This window comes from Aquarana catesbeiana, linkage group LG06 (assembly GCF_042186555.1).
Source record: "Aquarana catesbeiana isolate 2022-GZ linkage group LG06, ASM4218655v1, whole genome shotgun sequence".
Taxonomy (NCBI): Eukaryota; Metazoa; Chordata; class Amphibia; order Anura; family Ranidae; genus Aquarana; species Aquarana catesbeiana.
In genome coordinates this window covers 405,756,400-405,775,628 of record NC_133329.1, presented here as the reverse complement: position 1 = coordinate 405,775,628, position 19,229 = coordinate 405,756,400, and the positions used below count along the sequence as shown (strand labels likewise).

At 44.1% G+C, this 19,229-nt stretch overlaps 2 protein-coding genes across 6 annotated transcripts in view; one reads left to right on the top strand and one right to left on the bottom strand.

The window, feature by feature from the left end:
• Positions 1-19,229, bottom strand: part of LOC141147250 (uncharacterized) — a 218,295-nt gene that overhangs the window by 10,160 nt on the left and 188,906 nt on the right. For both annotated transcript variants that reach the window (XR_012245042.1, XR_012245041.1), the window contains one exon: positions 2,947-3,023. The gene's annotated coding sequence lies outside the window, so the exon portion shown is untranslated. The remainder of the gene's footprint in view (positions 1-2,946; positions 3,024-19,229) is intronic.
• LOC141147247 (E3 ubiquitin-protein ligase RNF14-like) overlaps positions 1-19,229 on the top strand; it is a 50,303-nt gene that overhangs the window by 19,079 nt on the left and 11,995 nt on the right. For all 4 annotated transcript variants that reach the window (XM_073634439.1, XM_073634440.1, XM_073634443.1 and 1 more), the window contains exons 4-7: positions 9,485-10,111; positions 11,207-11,429; positions 12,211-12,252; positions 15,557-15,681. In XM_073634439.1, coding sequence (XP_073490540.1) covers positions 9,485-10,111; positions 11,207-11,429; positions 12,211-12,252; positions 15,557-15,681 — 1,017 coding nt within the window. The remainder of the gene's footprint in view (positions 1-9,484; positions 10,112-11,206; positions 11,430-12,210; positions 12,253-15,556; positions 15,682-19,229) is intronic.

Sequence of the window (19,229 nt, the reverse complement as noted above, 5' to 3'; positions counted from 1 at the left end):
AGATCAGGGGAAGAGGCATATGGGGGAGGAAAAATTATTAGTTCGGTTTTGGCTAGATTGAGTTTGAGGACGTGGTGTGACATCCAGACTGATATATCTGATAGTAAATTAGTGATACGTGAGGAGATAGAGGGAGTGAGCTGAGGGGTAGAGAAATAGATTTGGCTGTCGTCAGCGTAGAGGTGGTATTGGAAACCATGGGAGGCTATCAGTTGACCCAGGGAGGCGGTGTAGATTGAAAATAGTAGAGGTCCAAGAACAGAACCCTGAGGGACCCCAACAGAAAAAGGAAGAGGAGAGGAGGAAGTAGAGTTGTAAGAAACACTAAAGGTGCGGTTGAATAAGTAGGAAGAGAACCAGCGAAATGTACAGTAACGGAGACCAAAGACGTGTAGTTTTTTGAGGAGGAGGGGGTGGTCAACCGTGTCAAAGGCAGCAGAGAGGTCCAGGAGTAGGAGTACAGAATAGTGTCGATTGGTTTTGGCCATTAGTAGATTGTTTGTTAGTTTTAGGAGAGCAGTTTCTGTGGAGTGTTGAGGACAAAATCCAGACTGAAGGGGATCAAGAAGGCTATTATCAGCGAGGTGGATGCTCAGTCGGCTATAGACCAGACGTTCGAGGAGTTTGGATAAGAAGGGGAGCAAGGAGATGGGGCATAGGTTGTTAATATTGGATGGGTCCAGTGAGGGCTTTTTAAGTATGGGTCTGACAAGTGCATGTTTTAGAGAGTTAGGGAAGATGCCAGAAGAGAGGGAGAGATTGAAGATGTGGGTTAGAGAGTGTAGCAAAGGGCCAGAGGGTGAACGTAGCATTTGTGAGGGAACAGGATCCAGAGGGCAGGTGGTAAGGTGGACATTAGAAAGTAGTTTAGCAACTTTGTCTGTAGTGGTGGGGTTGAAAGAGGGAAATAATGATTGTGCCTGTGGGCATGAAGTGTAAAGCGTGGAGGGTGTCGGCACAGTAGAGATCTCCGTGCGAATAGTATCAATCTTCTGTTTGAAGTGATTGGCGATCTCCTGGGCAGTGAGTGAGTTGGTGGGTGGAGGCGGTGGAGGACGAAGTAGAGAGTTGAAGGTGGAGAAGAGTTGACGGGGACGGGATGATAAGTTGCTAATGAGAGTGGTAAAATAGGTCTGCTTGGCAGAGAGGAGGCTGGAATTGTATTTTTGGCAGATTTATATTGGTTGAAATCTCTCTGGCACTTAGTCTTACGCCACAGGCCCTCAAGAGCACGACTACGTTTTTTCAGACTTCTAGTACCATCTGTTTGCCAAGGTTGAAGGGGTCTGGGCTTGATTCTGTGTGTAGTGAGGGGGGCCAGTGAGTTCAGTGAGGCTAGAAGTGAAGCGTTGTACACAGACGTGGCTAGGTTGGTGCAGGATAGGGGTGAGATTTTGTTGTAGAGGTTGTTGATAGCAGAGTAGAGAAAAGAAGGGTTGAGATGACGTAGGTTTCTGCGGGTAACTTTAAGGTGGTTGGAGGGAGAGGAGGTGAAGGAAAGGGAGAGAGTGAAACTAATAAGGTGGTGATCAGAGAGAGGCAATGGATAGTTAGAGAGGGTGCATGGAGTGCAAAGGTGAGAGAACACAAGGTCAAGGAGTGAGTTGGAGCGTGAGTTGGAGCGTGTATCCACTGCTTCAGGTCAAAGGAGGATGTTAGGCTAAGAAGTTTGGAAGTGGCAGGAGTGTTAGTATTAATAGGGATGTTGAAGTCCCCGAGAATGATTGTGGGGATTTCAGAAGAAAGAAAGTAGGGTAGCCAGGCAGAGAAGTCTTCAAGAAAGGTTGACACTGGTCCAGGGGGCCTGTAGATCACAGCTATCCTTAGAGAAATTGGAGTGAAAAGACGAATGCAGTGTGCTTCGAAAGAGGAGAGTGACAGAGAAGGAGATGGCTGAAGTACCTGAAAGGTGCTATGTGGGGCTAGAAGGATTCCGACACCTCCTCCCTTACGTCCACTGGATCTGGGGGAGTGAGTCCAGAGAAGACCACCATGGGATAGGGCAGCAGAAGACGCAGTGTCAGATTCGTGGAGCCAGGTTTCGGTAATGGCGAGTAGGTTAAATGAGTTGGCGATAAAGAGGTCATGGTGAGAGGTGAGTTTGTTGCAGAGAGAGTGGGAGTTCCAAAGGGCACAAGAGAAAGGGAGTCTGGTCTTGGGAAGAATAGAAATGGGAATTAAATTGTGCTGCTGCCAGAGGGTGCAGGGTGATGGGGTACAGTTAAATGATGGAGGCCCAGGGTTTGGTGATATATCTCCAGAGGTTAGGAGAAGCAAGAGGGTGAGGGAGGTAATATGGGAGTGGGGTTTATATGAAGGGACATGCCCCAGGGTCTTGGAGATTTTTAGTGTGTGTGGATTTAGAATTATCAGGAGTTGGTGGGTGCAGTAATAAGGACAGGACAGAAGTGAAGGTGATATATATATATATGCTGTGGGGGGGGGAGAAGAGGGGTGAAGGATAGAGAGTTTTAGGATGGAGGACAGAGCTGTCAAAAGGAGTGGTAGAGAATGCATTTTACAAGGAAAAAGAGCTAAATGAGTAAACAAGTTCACCTGATGTCTGTGTGCTGTTGTTCAAAGTGTTTATCTTGTGTCCCTTCGCTTTGTGCAATTGCTGAAGTGCAGAGTCAGAAGTGCATTTCACTTATAGAAATCGCCACTTTGAGAAAGAGCCAAGTTGCAAATGTGTACCCCCTGCAAATGCTTCCCCCAAGAGAAGCTTATATATATATATACTGATAGGGGTAGGGTGTGGGTGGATTTCAATTAGCAATCAAGAGGTTATAAAGCTTGGCTGGTTAACAGGGCAAAATTCTTAAGTCAGAAACAGACTAGCAAGAGGGCACTAAAGTTAAACGGGCCATAATTTTGGGTAAGACAAGGAAGATAATAAAGCATTGTAATGTGGATAGGTTTACAGACAGTTAAGTAAAAATAACATACCCGATTATTTGAGACACATAAGAAAAAAGATAGCAGTGTTTCAGTTTTTGGGTGGAGTTGCAGCAGTAGGAGCATACCTGTGGGAGAACAAAGATGATATTTTCAGATCAGATAGTCAGATGATGAGTGATAAGTGCAGAGTCAGAAGTGCATTCCACCTATAGAAATCGCCACTTTGAGAAACCCATCCTCATCTCCATAACCCATCCTCATATCCCTCCATCCTCATCTCCATAACCCATCCTCATATCCCTCCATCCTCATCACCATAACCCATCCTGATATCCTTAACCCATCCTCATATCCCCCATCCTCATCATCTTAACCTGTTATAACACTGGGCATTGTTACCGAGGACACAGAAATCTATTTGCCCATAAGATGGCAGCATTCAGCACATCTCCTTGCGATAGCCCTAATACAAGTGCTCAGAGGCGGTTGGGCTATCTTTTTCTGTTTTTCAGTATACTTTGAGTCTGGACCGACCTTTCCTTAGCCTACACCCTCACTGGTCAGTGGCATTCAAATAACCGGACTTTGACAGCCTGAGCATTTATCAAGCATTTATCATAGGACATGCCTTATGCCAGCTATATTTGCCTTTGCCTAGTTAACTTAAAGGGGCATACCCACTGACTGATTCCAGACCCTTTTTGAACGCCACCCTTTAAAGCATTATCACACTGTTATGCGCACCAACATTAAAGGGCCCCAGCTGAGCTAGGCAGAAGCTTTAATCAAGAAACTGTTCAGACCCAGGGATCTGCCTGGCAGCAACAGGGCCGTCTTTGATTTTGACTGGACCCTGGGCAAACATTTTCTTGGGCCCCCTCTTCCATGCAATTTCTTTCTTTACATGCTTGATTGGTTGCTAGAGATTACTGTACATCAATACTGCTCACTGAGTGCTAGAGGTTACTGAACATCTATACCACTCACTAATTGGTTGCTAAAGGTTACTGTACATTATTACTACTCACTGATTGGTTCCTATAGGTTACTGCATATTCTTACCACCCAATGATTGATTGCAAGAGGTTAGTGCACAACACTACTGCTCAGTGATTGGTTGCTAAAGGTTACAGAACATCATCTCCTCACTGCCGGCACACCATGAACTGGGGAGGTGAGGGGACCCATCAATAGACAGAAAATTCCTAGGAACCCTAGGACTCCTAGGATCAGTGGCAATGCTGGGGAGGGGGGTTTTATCAGTGGCAATGCTAGGGGGTTGATGGGATCAGTGGCAGTAGTGGGGGGATGGGATTAGTTAGTAAGCATTGCACTGTGACAAATTCTGAATCATGTAGAGCAAAGCTAGAAATCTTTGGCAAGTATATAGCGGGGGATTGGGGAATTGGGTAATGGGGAATTTAAAATGACCACCAATGTGAGGAGGATTTACACCACCCACCAATAGAAAAGAGGGATTTCTACACCGTCACCAATGTAATAAGAGCATTTACACTATCCACCAGTGTAAGGGGGAATATGCAATGTCCTCCATGTAAGGGGGAATTTACACTGGCATTCATTGTCGAGGAGATTTGTACTGACCACCAATGTAAGGTCACACTTCTTCACCGACCACCAATGTTAGGGGGGATTTACACTGACCACCAATAGAAAAGAGGGATTTCTACACAGTCACCAATGTAATAAGAGCATTTACAATAACCACCAGTGTAAGGGGGAATATGCAATGTCCTCCATGTAAGGGGGAATTTACACTGGCATTCACTGTCGAGGAGATTTGTACTGACCACCAATGTAAGGTGACACTTCTACACCGACCACCAATGTTAGGGGGGAGGGGGGTTTTATCAGTGACAATGCTAGGGGGTTGATGGGATCAGTGGCAGTAGTGGGGGGATGGGATTAGTTAGTAGGCATTGCACTGTGACAAATTCTGAATCATGTAGAGCAAAGCTAGAAATCTTTGGCAAGTATATAGCGGGGGATTGGGGAATTGGGTAATGGGGAATTTAAAATGACCACCAATGTGAGGAGGATTTACACCACCCACCAATAGAAAAGAGGGATTTCTACACCGTCACCAATGTAATAAGAGCATTTACACTATCCACCAGTGTAAGGGGGAATATGCAATGTCCTCCATGTAAGGGGGAATTTACACTGGCATTCATTGTCGAGGAGATTTGTACTGACCACCAATGTAAGGTCACACTTCTTCACCGACCACCAATGTTAGGGGGGATTTACACTGACCACCAATAGAAAAGAGGGATTTCTACACAGTCACCAATGTAATAAGAGCATTTACAATAACCACCAGTGTAAGGGGGAATATGCAATGTCCTCCATGTAAGGGGGAATTTACACTGGCATTCACTGTCGAGGAGATTTGTACTGACCACCAATGTAAGGTGACACTTCTACACCGACCACCAATGTTAGGGGGGATTTACACTGACCACCAATGTAAGGGGGGATTTACACTGACCACCAATGTAAAGGGGGATTTACACTGACCACCAATGTAAAGGGGGATTTTCTCTGACCACCAATGTAAAGGGGGATTTACACTGACCACTAGTGTAAAGGGGGATTTACACTGAACACCAGTGTAAAGGGGGATTTACACTGACCACCAGTGTAAAGGGGGATTTACACTGACCACCAGTGTAAAGGGGGATTTACACTGACTACCAATGTAAAGGGGGATTAACACTGACCACCAATGTAAAGGGGGGATTTACACTGACCACCAGTGTATGGGCAATTCTGCACTTACCACCAATGTAAAGGGAAATGTACACTGATCACCAATGTTATGAAAAATTTACACTGACAACCAATGTAATGGGAGATTTTACATCGACAGCCAATAAAGGGGGATTTCTACACTGGCCACCAATATAAGGGGGATTTACACTAACCACCAATTTAAAGGGAGCTTCTACATGGACCACCAATGTAAGGGAGGATATGAAACTGACCACAAATGCAAATTTGGATTTTTTTAACGATTACCAATATAAAGAGGAGTTTCTACACTGGCCACCCATGTAATGGGGATTTACACTGACCACTAATGTAATAGGAGCATTCACAGTAACCACCAATGTAAAGAGGGATTTACTCTGGCCACTAGTGTGAATGAAAGGATTGTACACCAAGCTCCAATGTAATGAGAAGATTTACACTGACCACCAATGTAACTGAGACATTTACCCTGCGTTTACATTTGTGTGTGTCGGGAATACACGCAAAATCGCTTTCCTGACACCACAGAAACATGCTGCCCTTTAGCAGCTACACAGAAGAGCCATTAATTGTTAATAACACACCTCATGCATCGGCTGAGATGTGCGTATTCACATACAGGGTGCTGTGGCACCATGTTCTTTTGAAGAAGGGTTCCACCTCCAGTTTGCTTACCTTTGTAGAATAGGCTGATGTACAGCTTAATGACTATAGTTGTAGGCAGGATTTTCCAAGCATGCTCTTTTACCTCCACAGTGGGCAGCATTCAGCAGAAGTAATGGTAGATATGACCTCAGGGGGCATGATATACATATAAATGCTGCCTCTGTTTACATATCAATGCTGCGGTCCGCGACTATTTACATATTAATGCTGCCGCTATTTACATATCAATGCAGGTTATTTACATGTAAACACAGAGTCTGCAGGTGAGTCATCTGTACATGGCAATAGGGCAGAGCTGAGCAGCAGCAACATAAATTTACACTAAGATATCGGGACACAGCACGGGACTAAAACTTCAAGGGATAATGGAATTTAAACTGGGATAGTTGACAAGTATGAGGCAGCTGCTTTGGGCCCAACAACAATGATGGGGCCCAGGGCAGCTGTCCCTTTTGCCCTGCCTTAAAAACGGTCCTGGGCAGCAGTACTGGTTTGCAGGATACTTATTAAACTTTCAGACCTAAGCCTAGTCTCCCAGTTAGAGAGCTATTGTTTACACTCTTGGTGCTGCTGTATATGTGTAGCCTCACCTTAACCTCTCCTCGGTGCCTCCTGGCCCTTTGAGAGGTTTATGATGCCGATAGGCGGGGCTTAGGATCATGTGACCACTGTGATTGGCTGTCACCGCGGTCATGTGACTCAAAAACTCTCTTTCGGTTAGACGCCGATAACTGTTTCAGGAGAGCGGAGTGCACGTGCTCTTCAGCACAGCTGTATTGGCAGCAAAGCACACAAATATGAGGCCTCTTGGCACCAAGGACCAGGCGCAGAGAGGCCGCATATTTGCCTGCGGCCGGCGCCAAGGAGTTAAAATGATTGTAAATTCACCTGTTTTTTTTACTATCAAGCAGCTTGCTATGGGGGCACTCGAGCCGAACTGCAGCTTTGTGTATCTATTCAGACATGGAGCCATGGTTGGGCCCCACCCCCTATCTCTCCTGAGTTTAATTGACAGCAGCTGGAGCCAATGGCCCAGACGGCTGAATCCCTTGTGGACATTGCTGGATAGAGATGGGGCTCAGATAAGTATTGGGGGGGGGGGGGGCTGGGGGTTTGGTTGCAGCACACAGAAGGCTTTTTATCTTAATGCATAGAATGCATTAAAAAAAAGCCTTCTGTCTTTACAACCCCTTTAAGGATACCTGACTTAATTGAACTGTATTTGTGTTACATTGTTTTCTTATGTGTTAACTTTGAGTCATTGAACTGCTGTGTTGCCCTATCTCGCTGGTCTGCCAATACAATCTGTTTATATTATAATGATCAGTGTGTGACCTTCTTGTGTGACTGCCGGGAGACTCTGGCCAAGGTGTTCTGGTGGTGTCAGCAGGAGTGAGGTTCCGCCTAGGGCCAGGGAAAGAGCAGAGGACCCAATACTACCAGAGGCTCCTGGAGTAGTGCTACACTATCCTCATTTCTCCCCATCCTAATCCATAACCCCTCCTCATTCTCCCCTCCATCCTCATCTGCATAACCCCTCTTCATCTCTCCTCATCTCTCCTCATTCTCATCTACATAATACCTCCTCATCTCCCCCACCATCCTCATCTGCATAACCCCTCCTCATCTCCCCCAAGCCTCCTCTTCATAAACCCTCCTCATCTCCCCAAGCCTCCTCTTCATAAACCCTCCTCATCTCCCCCAAGCCTCCTCTTCATAAAACCTCCTCATCTCTCCCAAGCCTCTTCTTCATAAACCCTCCTCATCTCTCCCAAGCCTCCTCTTCATAAACCCTCCTCATCTCTCCTAAGCCTCCTCTTCATAAACCCTCCTCATCTCCCCAAGCCTCCTCTTCATAAAACCTCCTCATCTCCCCAAGCCTCCTCTTCATAAAACCTCCTCATCTCTCCCAAGCCTCCTCTTCATAAACCCTCCTCATCTCCCCAAGCCTCCTCTTCATAAAACCTCCTCATCTCTCCCAAGCCTCCTCTTAATAAACCCTCCTCATCTCTCCCAAGCCTCCTCTTCATAAACCCTCCTCATCTCCCCAAGCCTCCTCTTCATAAACCCTCCTCATCTCCCCCAAGCCTCCTCTTCATAAAACCTCCTCATCTCTCCCAAGCCTCCTCTTCATAACCCCTCCTTGCGCTCAGGCAAGAAATTGGCTAGGTGGAAAATTGTTGGGTGAACAACGCTTGCATCCTATCTAATGCATGGTGTGCTTCGGTATGCAGACAGCTGTAGGTCCTGACTGGTAAAATACAAAGATGAATAAGAAAAAAATATTGTGCAGGTAGAAACATAAGAGCTGCCGGGAACAACCCAATAGAACAAATTGTGAAATAACTGAATAAAAACCCCAAAGTTGCCACGCTAAACATTCAGAATTAAATATAAGGAAAAAAAGTCTATATGGTGTGAAAATTCGTGCTGTTCTCCATGGGGAACTTTGTAAAGCGCTACATTGTAAAGTGCTGCGTAAACTGTTGGCGCTGTATAAATCATGTATAATAATAATAATGGGGAAGAAAACAATAATCCGAAATCCAAAACTCACGTGATGCATATCCAATGTGAGTGAATAAGGCAAATGAATATACTGCACCAATCACCCAGATGCACCTCCACCAGAAACCATATAAATTGCCTTCTTACCGGAAACTTTAGAATCCAAATTAAAAAAATCAAAAGGAGCTGTTCACAAGCCCAATGATAAAAAAAATGGTCCGATCTCTCTCCCCTGTTATGGTAGTGGTGTTAATGTCATGGATAGTGCTCATGATTTCTCTATCACAATGACCATGTGGAATAGATAAAGAATGCCCACATAATGTAAAACGTCACCAGGGGTCAATTCAAAACACATAGGGTGGAGTCCATGTCTGTGACTTCACGACGCTCGCGGAGGTTACAACTCATGTGGTCTGGTTCCCGGGAACTTTTTTCTTTGTTTATAAGCTGGGTCGTATGTGCAATATTGTGACTTTTTGGCATCATTACATTCGTAATAATGGATTTACAGTTTTACACTGTGGCACAAAATACTGCGTTTAATAAAAAAATGCTGCGCAAATACTGCGTGACATAAAAAATTGCAGTGACCTCCATTTATATTATTCTAACTCTTTCGAACTCTACATTTCAGCTTACGCTTATGTGCCAGCGGTTAGACGATCTCTGGGAGGAGAACAGAGGAAGTGTCGTTTTGTTTGCTTGGATGCAGTTTCTGAAGGAAGAGACCCTTGAGTACTTGAATATAAAATCACCTTATGAAGTTCAGTTTACCAATAATGGAATGCACACTTTGATGGAGGTCGAAGAGGAAGCAAGTCTCTGCATTGCCGCAGCTTCTCCAGAGAATGAAGAAAGTCCCTGCAATGCTGCAGCTGCTACTGAAGACGAAGCAAGTCTCTGCAATGCTGCAGCTGCTCCAGAAAATAAAGCAAGTCTCTGCATTGCCGAAGCTGCTCCCGAAGGGGAAGCGGTTGACAGACGGGCTATACAAGATGTCCAATCGGTGTATGACCTCATCAGACACATATTGGACTTTGATGAGAGCCAACAGAAGAAATGTTTTGACAGCAAACAGTTCTTATGTAATATCTGCTTCTCTGAGAAGCTGGGCAGTGACTGTACGTATTTTAAGGACTGCAGCCATGTGTACTGTGATAGCTGCCTTAGAGACTATTTTGAAATTCAAATCAGAGATGGACAAGTCCACGCCCTAAATTGTCCAGAACCCAGGTGCACGTCAGTCGCTACACCTGCCCAGGTAACCTGTTTATTTTATTTTTTCAGGCTCCATATTTAGCTAACCATGCAGAGATCAATTCATGGTGGCTTATGAGCTGAGGCCGGTCACTAAAACCCAACGAGTGGAGAGATGCAAGATGTAGAGCTGAATAGAAGTAGCAGAACTGGTGCAATGATGCTTACCCACTTGGTTCTTCTGTTTGGCCCTGTGTTCTATGGTCACATGGCCAACCACAATGGATGCACAGAGAACTGTCCATGTATCGTGTACTGTGTCCTGTAACTTCCTTCAGTAGCTCTACAACTGAGAATTCAGCACACTTTGTAAACCACTGTTGGTGGGTGGTCTAATAAGCCTTAGTTTGCATGTGTGCTGTTACCAGGGCAGAGGATAGGGTCAGCAGATTGTAAGGCTGTATACAGCAGATTGTAGGGCAGTGTACAGTGGGTCAGCAGGGCAAAGGATAGGAGGTCAGCAGGAGAGTGTACAGGAATCAGTAGGGTGGTGTACTGGGGGTCAGTAGGGCAGAAGACAGGAGTCAGCAGGGTGGAGGAAAGGGGTCAGCAGGGCAGAAGACAGCAGTGCGTAAGACAGGGGTCAACAGGGATGTGTACAGGGGGCAGCAGAGCCAAGGATAGGAGTCATTAGGGCAAAGGACAGGGGTCAGCAGAGCCAAGCATAGGGGTCATCAGGGCGAAGGACAGGGGTCAGCAGAGCAGTGTACAGGGGTCAGCTGAGCCAAGAACATGGGTCACCACTGCCAGGACAAAAGTTAGTAATAAGTACAGCAGTACAGAGGACAGGGGTCACAGCTGGCAGGGCAGAGGACAGGAGTCACAGCTGGCAGGGCAGAAAACAGGGGTCACTGCTGGCAGGGCAGAGGCCACCGCTGGCAAGGCAGAGGACAGGGGCCACCACTGGCAGGGCACTTGGCAGAGCTCCTTCTCCCATCCCTGCACTGTACACAACCTGAGCACAGGCAGCAAGATCTCCTCCCAACACAGCACATAGCTGAAATCTGGGTTTATTGTTCTCTGAATAGTGTAAATGTGGAGTCCAAAAAACAATTGACATTAAAATACATAAAAATATACATTTTGTGTATTTTTGCAGGTAAAGAAGCTGGTTGGAGAAGAATTGTTTGGCCGCTATGATCGTCTCCTCTTGAAGTCTACTTTGGAGTTGATGACTGATGTGGTTTATTGCCCTCGTCTGAGCTGTCAGACTCCTGTAATGCAAGAGCCAGGTGGCACAATGGGTATTTGCACAAGCTGTCAGTATGCTTTCTGTACACTTTGTATGATGACCTACCATGGAGTCTCCAAATGTAAAGGATGTAAGTCTACGCTGGATTTGTAACAAAGATTTAGTGTTTTTTTTTTGTTTTTTTGTTTTTTTTATTCTCTGTTCTAACGGTACCATCTTACCATAGCCTGGCCATTAGCTAGGTGAAATGACCCTTGTAATGCACAACATGGCCATCAACTAACGCAGACACCTTCTCCTGACTCCTACATCTACACCCAAATGTCCCACCTTCTCTCTGATATGTTTTGTTCTTCTCTTGTGTTGGTGGTGCTGGATTTAAGTGAGGCTGTGGTCCTACTTTGTGTCTCTACCTCTACTTATTCATCCTTATAGCTGAGTTTACCATGCCTCAGTTCTCTTACTGTGCTCAGACGTTAACATTTCTGGCCCATTTCTCCTTATCATATTGAGGTGCAAATAATAAGCCTATCAGGTTTGTTGCTGTTGGGTTGATTTTCTTCTATGTCAAGTCCTGGAAACGGAAATGATTGGAAATCTCTTCATGTGCTATTTTGTGCTATTTCTCTTCATGTGCTATAATCTCTTCATGTGCTACTTTGTTACAAAATGCACCAAGGATAAAATAGTCCAAATTCAGTTATTAGTTTATATTAAAAAAAAAACAGTCAACACTTACAAAACTGAAGCATGCTGGTTGTAGGATGGGTTGTCATGGTCTGGCCTACGGTTTATTGTTTGTCAGTGTCCTCCCTTCCCTTTCCCAAATCCATTCTATGCTCTTGTAAATTCAGTTGAGTTAATCTACATATAGCCTATGATTTTAACTCACCTCATTGACCTCTTTTTAGCAGAATCCATGGATCCTACATCTGGAGAACCTACTGATTCAGGTAACTTAATTTCTTGAAAGCATGTGATACACAAGATTACTTGGTATTTTGTGACAGCAGATTATGGGGTTCTAGCAACCACTTGAAGACCAGGCCTATTCTAAAACATTTTGAAAAAAAATCAGCATTTTTTTATGCACACAGTACCTTGAAAAAGTATTCATACCCTTTGAAATTTTACACATTTTGTCATGTTATAACCAAAAACATAAATGTATTTTATTGGGATTTTATGTGATAGTCCAACACAAAGTGGCACATAATTATGGAGTGGAAGGAAAATGATAAATGGTTTTCACAATTTTTTACAAATAAATATGTGAAAAGTGTGGGGGGCATTTGTATTCAGCCCAACTGAGTCAATACTTTGTAGAACCCCCTTTCACTGCAATTACAGCTGCAAGTCTTTTTGGGGATGTCTCTACCAGCTCTGCACATCTAGAGAGGGACATTTTTGCCCATTCTTCTTTGCAAAATATCTCAAGCTCTGTCAGATTGGATGGAGAACGTCTGTGAACAGCAATTTTCAAGTCTTGCCACAGATTCTTAATTGGGTTTAGATCTGGACTTTGACTGGGCCATTCCAACACATGAATATGCTTTGATCTAAACCATTCCATTGTAGCTCTGGCTGTATGTTTAGGGTCGTTGTCCTGCTGGAAGGTGAACCTCCACCCCAGTCTCAAGTCTTTTGCAAATTCTAACAGGTTTTCTTCTAAGATTGCCCTGTATTTGGCTCCATCCATCTTCCTATCAGCTCTGACCAGCTTCCCTGTCCCTGCTGAAGAAAAGCATCCCCACCACATGATGCTGCCACCATGTTTCACGGTGGGGATGGTTGATAGGGACTTGAACAGGACAGCTGGATAACTTCCACCAGGGCCCTGGGAGCACCTGAATTCCCACGACAGCTGTGACCCTTTCAGAGCTTATTTTGCATTCCCCGGGGGGTAAGTGTGAACCCCAAATAATCAACCTGTGAGCCTCTTTACACAGATATTTCAACAAACTAACAGTGCCCAACTGAGAAGCCATCAGGGAGGGACTGCACAACAGTAAGTCGTCAACATACTGAAAAAGGACGGAGCCATTTTCAGCCGACCATGAGCCTAGAGTCTCATGGAGCGCTATTGAGTAGACTGCAGGTGAGTCGACATAGCCTTGAGGCAAACGGGCCCAGGTATACTGTACTTTTTCAAAACAGAAAGCCATAAGTAGTTGTGTCTCTTTGTCCAAAGGGACAGAAAAAAAGGCATGACTTACATCTATGACTGAAAAGATCTTAGAATCATGAGCAATGGATGCTATCGGTGACGATTCCTCTGGGACAATAGGAGCTATTGGTATTACAAGATTATTTATTTCTCTTAAATCTTGCACAAACCTCTAGGTACCATCTGCCTTGGACACTTAAATTGATTGGTGTGTTGTAAGGTGAGACTGATCTTTTAATTATTCTCTGTTCCATAAAAGAATGTATGAGTGGTCCGAGTCCATCTATCTTTTCCTGAGACAGGGGGTACAGTTTGTGAAAAACTGGACTTGCCCCTGGCTTAAGTCTGGCTTTGTATGGAGTACAATCAATGTGTCCTACATCAAATTTACTCCGTGCCCACACATTGGGGTCAATCTGAACTGACAAATCAGTACTTAAAAAACAAAAAGGGGAATGTATGTATAAACCACCCGTTTCACGAGATAAAAAACAGTTGTAATTTACCAATAAGTTCTCTTCCTAAGAAATTAACAGGACATCCAGGTATCTACTTGAAACAGTGGTGAAACATGAGATCTCCTGTAGTTGCATTATATACAGCTAGGGGCAGTGTTTTGTAAGTTTTGGTCACTATCCCATTTATTCCCATTGAAGGCTCAGCATTTTCCCTTGGTCCATTATACATATCCATGGAGAGAGTCTTCTGAGTCGCTCCCATGTCTACGAGAAAAGGCATAGTATCCTCCCCCACACGAAAGTGTATATATATGGGTTATCTCTGTAGTGTTCAGAGTACATGTCAAAATGTTCTCAGCCAAGCTAATCTATTCGCCTGAATATTTCTAGTCAGTAAACACATTCCAAAGTCATACTCAGATAATAGATATATGAGGAGAACATACACTGTAGAAACATCATTAACCCTTCAATGGTGTGTTCAGGGTGATGTGCAGTGTTATTTTTCCACCACACATAGTGTTTTGCTTTTAGGCCAAAAAGTTCAATTTTGGTCCCATCTGACCAGAGCACCTTCTTCTACATGTTTGCTGTGTCCTCCACATGGCTTCTCACAAACTGCAAACAGGACTTCTTATGACTTTCTTTCACCAATGTCTTTCTTCTTGTCACTCTTCCATAAAGGGCAGATTTGTGGAGAACACGACTAATAGTTGTCCTGTGGACAGATTCTCCCCCCTGAGCTGTGGATCTCTGCAGCTCCTCCAGAGTTACCATGGACCTCTTGGCTCTTCTCTGATGAATGCTCTCCTTGCCCGGCCGGTCAGTTTAGGTGGACGGCCATGTCTTGGTAGGTTTGCAGTTGTGCCATACTCTTTCCATTTTCGGATGATGGATTGAACAGAGCTCCGTGAGATGTTCAAAGCTTGGGGTATTTTTTTTATAACCTAACCCTGCTTTATACTTCTCCACAACTTTATCCCTGACCTGTCTGGTGTGTTCCTTGGCCTTCATGGTGCTGTTTGTTCACTAAGCTTCTCTAACAAACCTCTGAGGGCTTCACAGAACAGCTGTATTTATACTGAGATTAAATTACACACAGGTGGACTCTATTTACTAATTAGGTGACTTCTGAAGGCAATTGGTTCAACTAGATTTTAGTTGGGAGAGTAAAGGGGGCTGAATACAAATGTACTCCACACTTTTCACATATTTATTTGTAAAAAATGTTGAAAACCATTTATCATTTCCCTTCCACTTCACAATTATCTGCCACTTTGTGTTGGTCTATCAAATACAGTCCCAGTGAAATACAATTATGTTTTTGGTTGTAACATAACAAAATGTGGAATATTTCAAGGGATATGAATACTTTTTCAAGGCATTGTACATTTTTTTTTTATACATAATTTTATTTAAAATAAAATTTTCTATATTGGACTGGTTTAATATATTTCATGGTACACCTATGTGGGTTTAGTTGAGATTTATATGTGTATATGGTTTTGCGCCCAATTTTTCACTATTTACATAATTTTGTATGCCTGTTATTTGTACAAGGACATTTTTCTGATGGACTTGAGACCTTAATTTGCATTTTGTCATTTATTGTATATGCAATTTACTGTATAGATGAGCCGGGTCCAAAGAGGAATCGCGGGAAGATAGGCCGCCTGAGAAAATTGCGAGAATGGGAGAGCAAGACTTGGATAACGGAGAACTGCAAGAAATGTCCTCGCTGTGACACCAACATTCAGGCAAGCAGCCTTAGTTTGACCAAGAAATACCGGGCTGGCCAGTGCCGGGAGCAGGTGTACGGCCACCGTGTGCTTTTTTTGGCATCTATCCTCTATCCAGCTTTTAGGCCGGGTTCACATATGTGCGGCCGCGGGTTCGTGTCTGGGGTTCGGTGCGTTTCTGTTCACCGGTTCAGGTGCGATTCAGGTCCACATTTCTGCCCGAATTCCCACCTGAACCGGACCCAAACACGCACAGGACCCTATTTCAAACCGGACCGCGGCCGGCCACGGATATGTGAGAACCGGCTCCATTTGGAGCCGATCGCACTTGCGTGTCATGCGAATTGAATGCGGGGAAAACCCTCATCCAATTCGCATATGTGTGAACCCGGCCTTAGACAAGTCAACTGATGGTGAGAAGGAGCAGAAAAGCACGACTATTATGTAACACTGCAAACCAGGGACTGAATATTCAATGAGCAAATATGGCCGCACACATGTACACGGATAACTACAAGATACACGGGTTCAAAAAACAGTAGCGCAATTTTAAGTAATTAGGAATTAATTAATATTACCACCTCAGCTCCGGGAAGGTTTTACGGTTACCCCCTTCATGACCATTGGAATTTTTTGCTAATCGACACTGCGCTACTTTAACCATTTGCCGACCAGCCGCCTCAGTTGTACTGCAGCAGAATGGCACGGCTGGGCGAAATGACGTTATGTAACTTCGCTTTGCCCTGTGGCCACTAGGGGCGCGCGCGCGCACCCCCTGCTCGCCCACGGGGCCAATGCGAGTGCCCGGCGGTCGCGATCACCGCCGGGCTCCTGCGATCGCTCGGGGCACACAGAGAACCGGGATCTATGCGTGTAAACACACAGTTTCCAGGTTCTCTGAGGGGAGAAGAGACAGATCGTCTGTTCATACAGAGTATGAACAGCAATCTGTCATCTCCCCTACACAGTCCCCTCCTCCCTTCAGTTAGAACACACATTGAGGGAACACAATTAACCCCTTGATCGCCCCCCCCCCCCCCCAGTGTTTAACCCCTTCACTGCCAGTGACACTTTTACAGTAATCAGTGCATTCTTATAGCATTGATCGCTGTATAAATGACAATGGTCCCAAAAATGTGTCAAAATTGTCCAACGCGTCCACCATAATGTTGCAGTCCCGATAAAAGTGGCAGATCGCCGCCATTACTAGTTTAAAAAAATTAATAATAAAAATGCCAAAACTATCCCCTATTTTGTAGACGCGATAACTTTTGCACAAACCAATCAATATACACTTATTGCAATTTTTTTTTTACCAAAAATATGTTTTTTTATATATTTTTGGGGGATATTTATTATAGCAAAAAGTAAAAAAGAATGCGTTTTTTGCAAAATTGTCGCTCTATTTTTTTGTTTTGTTTATAGCGCAAAAAATAAAAACCGCAGAGGTGATCAAATACCACCAAAATAAAGCTCTATTTGTGCGAAAAAAAGGACGTCAATTTTGTTTGGGTGCAACGTCGCACGACCGCGCAATTGTCAGTTAAAGCGACTCAGTGCCGCATCGCAAAAAGTGTTCTGGTCAGGAAGGGGGTAAAATCTTCTGGGGCTGAAGAGGTTAACTGGAAATTGCGCGGTCGTGCAACTCCGCACCCAAATAAAACTGATGTCCTTTTTTTCCCACAAATAGAGCTTTCTTTTGGTGCTATTTGATTACCACTAGGATTTTTTTTATGTATATTAAAAACAAAAAAATACCGAAAAAGACCCAATATTTTTTTTGCTTTCTGCTATAAAACATATCCAATAAAAAAAAAAAACTAATTTCTTCATAAATTTTGGCCAAAATGTGTTCTGCGACATGTCTTTGGTAAAAAAAAAATCCCATTAAGCGTATATTGATTGGTTTGCTTGAAAGAGAGCATCTTCAAATCATGGGATATATACAGAAATTTTGCTTGTAATGGCGGTGATCAGCGACATTTAATAGGATAGTTATAGTGCGGAGGTCAATCTGACACTAATTGACACTTTGTGGGAACTGTCTAACTCCCACTGACATTACCAGTGACACTCATACAGTGGTCAGTGCTGATAATATACACTGTCACTGTACTAATGGCTGGGAAGTGGTTGACATTTACGGGCAATCAAGGGGTTAATTGTGTGCCTAAGAATGTGTAATGTGTGCTGTTTTTTTTTACTACAGATATATTTGTTTCTTATCCCTGCTTTTCAGAGAAAAGAAACAAAACGATCATTCCCTCTCTTGAGAGCCCTGTGTTGTTTGTCAACACAGGGCTCTGGGCTGTGATTGGGCAGTATATTCATGCCTCCCAACTTTTTGAGATGGGAATGAGGGATACCTATTAGGAAAAAACATGTAGGCATAGGACACACCCCCTTAACCACTCGTCTGCTGGGCACTTTTACCCCCTTCCTGCCCAGGCCAATTTTCAGCTTTCAGCGCTGTCACACTTTGAATGACAATTGGTCAGGTATACCACACTGTACCCAAAATAACGTTTTTTTACACAAATAGAGCTTTCTTTTGGCGGTATTTAATCAACACTGGGGTTTTTAATTTTTTTGCTACATAAATGAGAAAAAAAAATTAAAATTTTGAAAAAAAAAACCCTTTTTCATAGTTTGTTATAACATTTTGCAAACAGGTAATTTTTCTCTTTCACTGATGGGCACTGATAGGCTGCGCTGATGGGCACTGATGAGGAGGCACTGATGCACACTGATAGGAGGCACAGATTGGCAGCACTGGTGGGCACAGATTGGCAGCACTGGTGGGCACAGATTGGCAGCACTGTTGAGATTGCACTGATGATCAGGACACTGATCATCAGTGCCCTGATTACCAGTGTGGATGTCTCTTTTAGAGAAGCCGGTTATTGGCTCTTATGGGCACTGATAGGTGGCACTGATGAGGAGGCAGCGATGGGCACAGATTGGCAGCACTGGTGAGCACCACACAAGACAAACAGATGGACAGCCAAATTCTTCCAAAAGATCCAAACAAATGGGACATCTGGACCGCCCTTCGAGGTGGCCGGGGACAAAGAATATAGCAGTTCCATAGGGGGTTTGATTGCCAGTAACTTTTGGATCCTAGCACTTGGAAGAACCCCCGTCTATCTGTCTTGTGTGGTGTCACCCAGTACCTGATGCTCATGGCCAATCAGCACCTACCCATTTTGTCCTGAGGAAGCAATTAGATGTGAAATGTGTTAACAAACAAGCATGGAGGATTTCATGGACCCAATTCTTTGATATGTACACGGTTTCTTTCTACACATAATGGACTGTCTTTCGACTCTTTGAAGGGATCCATGAATCCATGTCTGGTTATTTGGGTATCTGTTGACCTTGTCCAGTAGAGGGTGTTGTTGTTCATCATATCTTTGTGTATTGTTTTAAAATTTGCACTAAAGACATATTTTTATATATAATTATTTTTGTCTCATGTTGTGCCCACAAAGTCCTTTCTTTTTTTGAGAGAGTTGCTACTCCTTCAATCCTTTTTCAGCAGTGTGCAGTACTTTTATCCCTTAACT